We start from the raw sequence: 9,319 nt of genomic DNA on the forward strand, positions 1-9,319 counted from the left end.
CATATTACTGTTCATGGTGTGTACCAAACATTTATTTTGTACATATTACTGTTCATGGTGTGTACCAAACATTTATTTTGTACATATTACTGTTCATGGTGTGTACCAAACATTTATTTTGTACGTATGACTGTTCATGGTGTGTACCAAACGTTTATTTTGTACGTATGACTGTTCATGGTGTGTACCAAACACTTATTTTATATATTCATAAATTGAAATTTATGCTCGTGGATTACAATGGATAGTTATCATTTAGTAGCACAATTTTAGCACCAGGTGTTAACGTGAACGCTTGTACATCCCTTGAAAGTTGAAAATTAACAGAAAGACCTTCGTGCATGTGGGGACTATCAGGTCCTTTGTGTAAACTTTGACTCTTTTTTCTTTCCATTAGAAAAAAATAATAACAATACAAAATTTAGCTTTAAAAGGTTCAACGGGCTTTATTCAACCATTAGGAGACCTAAATTTACTGTTGTCTTTGAATAAGACATTTTCAATAGCACCTATATTTTTACAGTTAGTTGAAGATAGTTTTAAGTTTATACTGAACATACGAGTTAATCTATATAACTTTTGCCAATGTATCACTTTGTTTTTAAGAAAATTATGGCTCCTTATTTGAGTAGTTTAAAATGTAGTTGTTAGAGCACGATATCTGATTTTCTGTCTTAAAATCCTAAGTAAGCAGTTTTCTGTCATGCCTTATTGACTTAAGTATACAGTTTTCTGTCATTGATGTCGATATTCACAAGAATCTTGTATAAGAATGATCTGTTTTACCTGTCATTCGTTTCTGGTGTCAGAAAAATGTTGGAAAAAATCAGTATGTTTCTTTCAATACAGTGTTTCCAGTGTTCACAAAAACACCGATTGATGTCACAGTGAAAGCTGGCAGCACTGCCAGGCTGGAATGTGCTGCTGTTGGGTATCCCTTGCCAGAGATTGCTTGGCAGAAAGATGGAGGGGACGACGACTTCCCTGCAGCTCGGGAACGCAGAATGCACGTGATGCCTTCGGATGATGTCTTCTTTATTGTTAAAGTAAAAACTAGTGACATGGGCACGTACAGTTGTACAGCCAAAAATGATGCAGGTGTGATCATGGCAAATGCTACATTAACTGTTTTAGGTAAATATATATGTCTCTTGAAAAAGGTGTAGTAATACTGTTACTTAAGAAGTTTTATCCATTATTGTGACTAGGCTGTTTGTGCTAGTAATTACTAATCGCAGTATTCATAGCTCATTGACAAAAATTCTAAAAAAACATTCATGGGAAGTACTGTTTTATATATATTAAAATGGTACCCTTTATTGGAAAAATAAGTTTTTTTTAAGAACTCCGTTTTTTAATACTGCATTTACAAATTAGATCAATAAAAATATAATCAAACACTCATGTACAGTCCTTGTGAAAGTCGTGATCTTGTTGTGGGGAGAGTACTTTTACTTAAAAAATTGTGTTTTGTGATAAAAAAAATGGTTGTTGTCGTGCCTACCATAGTTATTTGTCTAATTGTCAGAATCTTGAATAGCCAGAGTGTGAATTATTTTATGGAGTTTTGTTTATGGTGCCATTCAATAGATGGCGTCACTATTTATTATTTCGGCCATAAGCATTGGATCATATATACACGCTATGTCCATTATACTAAAATGTCCTTAGTATTCTAGATGTGTTAAAAAAGAGTACATTTTTGAGTGGAACTCATTTGAAAATAGCAAATAAAATTTAAAACTTAAAAATATACTTTTTTAGACAGTATATCTGTTTTTGTTGATGCTCAGAAACAATGATTATTTTTTTAAAACTCAGAATTCATAAAACAAACTTGAGCAAGCAGTGTCAATTAATTATATACTTGATATATGTTTTTGTCAGACAGAGAATATAGTAAAGGGTATATATATATTTTTTTATTTGTCACAGAAACCCCAACTTTTGTAAAACCTATGGATGATAAAGAAACACGAGTAGGAGAAACAGCAGTCTTGGAGTGTATGGCTGCTGGTAGTCCTAAGCCAAATCTGGCATGGCTGAAGGATGATGCTCCTCTGGTTCCAACTGAGAGGTACTTCTTTACAGCCGACAGCCAGTTGTTGATTATTGTCCAAACTAGATTGTCTGATAGCGGCAAGTACGTCTGCAACATGTCTAACACGATGGGATCAAAGTCAGATTCTTCGTACCTAACAGTCTTACCAGGTAAGGTTATCACAATTATAATACCAGGCATGTACTGAGAATTTTTTCTCTACGTGGATATTTGTCATAATTTTTGTATTATATTTTCCAGAATAAATTATGTTTGATAAATCTAGCTTAATTAGTTTTCCATCTACTGGTATTTATAGGAAAGTGTTAAAATATGTTGGCTCTTGCCATTTTCACCATTAGACACACACATTCACAGCTTTAATTAATGCTTGATTAGCATCTTTTAGCTTAGTTCAGAGTTACTGATGAAGAGTAAAAAATCTGTACTATTAGTACAGAAGAATGTATGTGAAGCTAGTACTGTTAATAACTGAAGTGGTCAGAGTAAGAAGCCCAAGCTAATTCAGAGTATACTGTATAAGTGGTATATGAAAATCCAGTAGTGATCTTGCCATTGTCCCTGATATAAATACAGATTGTTTGGCAACAGTCAATGACAGTTCATGTGATGACAGAACAGTATTATGGCCAACAGACAACATTACAATGAAGTATACTGAGAGACCAATAAAAGTGGATGTTACACATTAGTGTTGGAGGTACCCTGGTTCCGATCTATTGTACCATACTCTCGGGAAAAATGATCTGTTGGGCAAGAATTCATTGCCTAGCGGAAGAGGGGGATTCCAGGCATACAGTGAAATACTGAGAACCATAGCTCGACCTACATGAATATTCTAATATGAATATTCTTGAGGCTGTATCGACATATATGGAAACTGATAAAGTCAGTTAGCGACCAAACATGTAGACTGCTGAAACTTTAAACTGTATTTCATAATCGTACATTGATAAACTGTTTTCAATATAAAATCATGGTGTTCTGCTCTGTTTAAAGAAGTCGGAAGATTGTATAACATATTTTGTATTTATTTTCTGTAGTAACATATACCATTAATGATAAGTTGGCCATTTAGTTTCAATTACTTGTTATTTGTGACCCTATAGCATCTGGATAAAATGTCCATTTCCATAACTATGTCCAGTTTTGTGTGAAATGATAAGGATATTGTGCCTTCACCGGTTTTAGGCTTTATATAATCATAAATAAAAGGTTATACTTCTTTTAAAACACTATTTCAAGTAAAGTATAACGTAGCAAGAGAGATATATTGAACATGTAGTCACGGTATCCATTGTTTATGATTGTGTTTATAGAAATGATTCATTTAGATCAAACCCACAAAATCAAGTGTTTACGATATAAAATTGAAAGTAACACATAATTAAACCTATAGGATGTTAATAACATAAGCTGAAGGAATATTCTTATTAACAAATGAATTAATTAACTTAAACTGGGAAATTTTCCATTTTCTCTTTAAAGTTATCAGTATAAACTAGTCTTTTGAACAAGCCTAGGTAATATATGTCGTTCATAGTCATACAGTCATAGAAGAAACATTAGTCAAAAATCTTATAATCTTTAAACTCTCTCACTAGCTCACAAAATTTGTGACGTATGGGGAAATTCATCATAATGTAATTTTGATAACAGATCAGTGTGTGCGTGCGTAATGACTTTACTTTGCCCTGAATCCATGTAGTTTTTAAAGTGGATTGTTTGAATCCAACTTGTTAACAAAATTTATATAAAAAAATCTAATAATTTTCTATTTGGAAAACTGAATATTTGATGTTGATATAGAACTTGAAATAATCAAAATTGCCTAAATAAGTGTAATATTTTATTGGATTACGTAGCATAAAATATTTGTTTTGATCCTCAGTTTTGCCACAATCAAACCTAAAGCAGTTAGACTAGAGAAGTCATGTATCACACTAACATCTAATGGATTGATAAACCATGTTTGAAACCTCAAAACTTTATCCAAACATATGTAAAGAAATTAACTCTTATCAGATTTTTTCGAACAGTCAACTTTGTCTTCTATACTGTTTTTGTAATACATGGGGCAAGTCTACGAATAGCTTGGATTTCTTACATTCTGTGCTACATTTAGTGTATGAAAATCTTTTTATTTGCTTGTTCGATGTTTTTCACAGTCATTGTTTAAATATTTTATTCACTTAATGTTGATGTGAAGAATATTTAGGAATTTAGTTTCATTATTTTACATTAATGCTAGATTACAAAAATTAATAATTCTAGCAACGAGAGGAGGAGCAGGTGGTTTAGAAGATGATAACACTACAACAGGGATTATTATCATCTCAGTTGTATGCTGTGTAGTTGGGACTTCTCTTGTTTGGGTAATAATCATCTATAAGACCAGGAAGAGGGGAGATGATTATCCACCAACCAAAACCGACGAGACTACCTTGCCGTGTGATAAGATATCCCCTTATAATTCATATCCCCACGGTACTGTTGAAGAATACAAGAACTCAACTGCTCACCTGTTTTTAGACAATAATTCTGGTGAGTATACTGCAGTAAATGGAGATTCAGGGAGAATGTTTAGTAATGCATCTCTCTTTCTTATAATTGTCATTTTCAAAAATACTGAAGTAGTTGTTATTTCTGTACAGCAGAATCTTCGTAAGATCATGTCTGAGTAATCTTTTAATGGATCTTTCATTATATTCTCATTTTTTTTCATATGATAGAAGTGACCATTTCTTCTTAGCATTAATGTCAGCTTTCTTTTTTTTTATAATGCAGCTAAAATATGCTTAATCAGTGTTAAAGAATACTAGTATTGAAAGTACAGTAATATTTCTTCCAATACCAGAGTTTGCTGAAAATAATGGGCAAACCTTGGGAAAAAGAAATATTGACAAAACCCGCTGATGTTATTTGTACAGCTATGGGTAGGTGTAACAGTTTTTAAAAGATTCTAAGGACTGACATTATATTTCTGATGTTCGTGATGCCCCATGCTCTGATGGGGAAACAGAACAAAGATTTAATGGACATGGTCCGTGTAGAGGCTGAAATTTCTTATTGAATACTCATTCTTTATGAATGGTAATTCTTACTGTATATTAATTAAATATTTTATTGTACAATACTACTGCTGAGTCTGTGTTCTGTTTCTGGTTGTGGAACATGACTGAAATGTATAGTAAATATTATCTGTTTTTTGTAACACCTGCCAATTGAGCCAGCCCAGCATCCTTTAGTACCGACCCTAGGATAGAACAGGGAGGGATGTCCTTCCAGAAATTGGTGATTTAGGGTTATTTCCATAGATCTCGATGAATGAAATTTTACACAACTTCTAAAACGAAAAAAGAACAGCTAAATATTAATGAAAATATGGCATGATGAAATCTATGTAGATTATACTTTGTTGGTGCCATATATGGTATTATACCATCCTTCTTATATTTACTCCACATAATAACTATAGCATTTTTAACTTGAGAATCGTTAGGGAAATCATCTTGTAATGCATCTACTTCAACACAGCATCTTTGGGCTCTACTGTTACATTAGTTTCACACAATATTAAGACTAACGATTTCTTGTATACAATTCCAATCTCCCTTTTTGAGGATAAATGTACTATTGTGCCCATTGTGTTATGTTTCACTGTCAATGCAGTAATTAATTGACAAATCTCCAATTCATCTGGTTTGTCAAATAGATTGGGATATTTTTGAACAAGTTTTTCCCTCATCGAACCTGGACCCACGGTTTAGATTAATCACTACCCTTAAACCATTACATTCACAACCACATCTAGAACATTTCAAGAATTTTTCATTTCTGCATCGTCTTACTTTACATTTACAAGGTAACTTCTCCATGTCGGCTCCCATGGTCTTGGGTCAGGTCACGGGTCTGGTCCAGGAACCTAGACCTAAAAAATAATGCCAAACTTTTTCTTTTTGTCCCATCAAAACAACCCAAACCTTTCCAGAAAGGATCTTTTTTTTTATCCACATAAAGATTCGAGGCTGGCTTTATGTGGCAGGTGTTAATAAATTAGTGTGGAAAAGTATGCAGCATTGTATTTGAAATAAAGATAATTTTACATTAACTTGTAGAGCATTCAAGTCGTGACAGTGGAACTGGTGACAGTTCTAAACAGAGCAGTGATGAGCTCCTTCCTTTAGACGAGAATTCTGGCCAGGTCTTATTGTTTCCCCATAAAAGAACCACCATGCCACACTTTGGTAAGTTGTTTATATTTCTGACAGTGATGTACCATACAACTTCAGTGCTTTACACTTTTCATTGAATTATGTAACTTAAAGTTTCTAGTCATTTTGTATGTTGCGCTAAAAGGGAACAGTGATATACATACACATATATACTGCTTGCTAAATACAGAGTATGGCTAAACGTGAGAAAATATAGACTCGTAGTAAGTAAATTTGTGCTAGGTCTGTCACATATGTATCTTGCAGGTCATATTGAGACCTGCATGTGTTTGATCACAGGGATATAAATAGTGTGCGTTTCCTATGATGGCTAGTGTGATTAATATATTTGGAGTGATAGATTTGAAATACCAAATTTATTCTTTAATTTTAGTGTGACCAGTTCTAAGGTCCCTTAATATCTAGTGTAGCAAATATACCTAGAAGAAGTAAGGCCATATATCTGGAGTTTTGAGTTATTTGATATTTTTCTCTTGTAGGGTCAAGTATGGTTAGTATGTTAGGTCAACAGAGCAACATATCTGTAGACACAGTGCAAAGTTCTTCAAGGACAAGCAGCAGGCAACATAGGGCACCACTTTTACACACATTCCACACCCACCCTAGGGGGGACAAGTTATGGAGAGGCCATCCTATCTCTGCTACGAACCAGGCCATGGATGAAGAAGATGGGTTACACAGGCCACCAGGTAATCAATGTCACTGGCCTGTGGAAGAAACAAAACGCTCTCTTTCAGTTGGTCATCTTGCAGTAAATCTAGAGCATCATTCCATTCCAAATTCCAGTCACAGCTGCAGAAGTATTTATCAGAAATACCAAGAACTATCGGAAGGTGATGTAACAGACAGGAAATTGGGCTTTGGAATTTTACATCACAATGGTGAACCAAAATCTGCAGACAGTTGCAGCACGTGCTCCTTAAAGCACAGCAGGGTTTCAAAAGGTAAGTTTATAATCAGTTTATGCAAAATTTCAAGATACGGTTTTGAAAAAGAAATTCCTACAAGTTAGTTATTTGTCTTTCACTATTCATCTTAAACATCTTCCATCTTTTGTCTCGTATATTCACACGCTTTTAACTTATCTTGAAAAAAATCTTTTGAATCTAAAATATTTTTTTAAATTTTATTTAATATACTCTAGGCATGCTTATTATCTCTGTCATCTGATTATTGACATTTCTAGAGAGACAGAACGACAGTGGCAGTTTTTCACTGGACTGTGAAGATCAACGTCTAGTTTGCCAACCACTTCTACATAGTCAACGGAAAAGTCATTTCCTGCAAGAGCCAGGGGCATCTTTATCTCAGGTTCAAGCAACTCATAGGCCCACCTCTCAAGTGGGGGTTGCGTAGCACTTCATTAGCGTTACTGCAGCTGTGTTTCCGAGTGATTTGAAACAAGTTCTTTATGACAAATGTGCCATAAAGACAAATATGTACATAAACTGGTTTGTAATTTTAGCATTACAGGAGTATAAATTAATGAGTGTTATAAGAATGCCAAGGCTTTGTGGCTCTTTATTAATCAGTGTGTACTTGTACAGGAGAATTAGTTTTGCCAAATGTACCGATGGAGGAAGCCACATGTATGTATGTTGTATAAATAATCACTGTACAGCATTTTAAATCCTTTATAATATTCATATATAGACTTTCAACTAAATATATGTATACTGTTAACTAGAGCATGATAGTGGTTATTATTTAGCTATGCCTGCAAATAGTGTTATATCTTAAAATTTTGTTTTGTATTTCAAGAAATCTCCACCTGGAGAATATATCAGATTATTATTTTGTCTTTTACCATCCTAAGTCAAGATGTTATGTGCCAAACCAGATATGTTTGTTGTTGTTTTACTGTTCATAGAAGAAAAAAAATATTCCATCACAAATTTTTAGACAGTGGCTTGTATAATTTTCACTATAACAACTCACATTGCCTATTTAAATTTATAACTGAGTAAAGAATGAATGTTTCATTAAGTTATATAATTCAAAATGCCCTAGAAAAGCATTATAACATTTTCCTTGAAAATAACAAGTTCTGGTTGTGTGTGTGTGTTTTATTCCTGTTTCTTAGTTTTAAGGCTTTGAATGATTGCTCTTATGACTACTTTAGTTTCCATTCAAAATACAGCTTACATGGATGATTTGTAATATACCTCAGCATAAATTATGACTGTCATTAAATATTTTAATTTGTCTTTAGTGAGAGACTTTTACAGTTGGTAGATGCGTGCTGGCACCCGTTTAAGTCACAAGCAGTAAATATTATGGTTTAAAATTGTAGTTTTCTTGTTGGTTTTAGTATCATCTTACCTCCTTTTTTTTTAAAACATGTATCTCTGAGATGTATCATTTTGCCATGAACTGAAGGTGAGCTCACGAAGCCTGGTTTGCACAGAATTGTAAAGAGAAGATATTCATTGTGCATTACATGAATAGATGATGGTGGTTCACTCTTCCAAGTTATTATGTTGTTTAAAAATGTTTAACTGCTAACTGATTAAAAATACTAGTAAATTTATTACATAATTAACAATAGACAACCATTAGTAAATTAACTCTAATAACAGCTGTCATTATATTCTACTTAATACAATGTGCAATTCCTATTGCCTCACTCTACTTACTAACTAACTATAGCTGTCAGTAAATTCTTCTACTTAACACAGAGTATAGGAAACAGTAAGGTTTACCAACAACACAATTAATTCAGCTTAACACAAAGTATAGAAAATTGTTTTTACCGACAATTCATTATTCTGCTTAACACACTGTACAGAAAAAAAAAGTTCACTGTCAACAGCTGCAAGTTAAATGATTTACTTAACACAGAGAACAGTAAATGTTTATTGACAACCCACATAATTCTTCTACATAACACAAAGTATAGAATATAGTTTTACTGACAACCCATGTAATTCTTCTACTTAACACAAAGTATAGAATATAGTTTTTACTGACAACCCATGTAATTCTTCTACTTAACACAAAGTATAGAATATAGTTTTACTGA

General features: G+C 33.2%; 1 protein-coding gene across 1 annotated transcript in view; it reads left to right on the forward strand.

Annotated features, from left to right (window-relative positions):
- Positions 1–9,176, forward strand: part of LOC106467710 (leucine-rich repeats and immunoglobulin-like domains protein 3) — a 50,346-nt gene extending 41,170 nt beyond the window's left edge. The window contains exons 14-20 of the mRNA XM_022395902.1: positions 45–57; positions 850–1,134; positions 1,936–2,211; positions 4,337–4,606; positions 6,181–6,309; positions 6,777–7,241; positions 7,484–9,176. Coding sequence (XP_022251610.1) covers positions 45–57; positions 850–1,134; positions 1,936–2,211; positions 4,337–4,606; positions 6,181–6,309; positions 6,777–7,241; positions 7,484–7,653 — 1,608 coding nt within the window. The 3' untranslated portion in view covers positions 7,654–9,176. The remainder of the gene's footprint in view (positions 1–44; positions 58–849; positions 1,135–1,935; positions 2,212–4,336; positions 4,607–6,180; positions 6,310–6,776; positions 7,242–7,483) is intronic.
- The last annotated feature ends 143 nt before the right edge of the window (positions 9,177–9,319 follow it).

The sequence above is a fragment of the Limulus polyphemus genome, unplaced genomic scaffold (genome assembly GCF_000517525.1).
Source record: "Limulus polyphemus unplaced genomic scaffold, Limulus_polyphemus-2.1.2 Scaffold2714, whole genome shotgun sequence".
Lineage (NCBI taxonomy): Eukaryota > Metazoa > Arthropoda > Merostomata > Xiphosura > Limulidae > Limulus > Limulus polyphemus.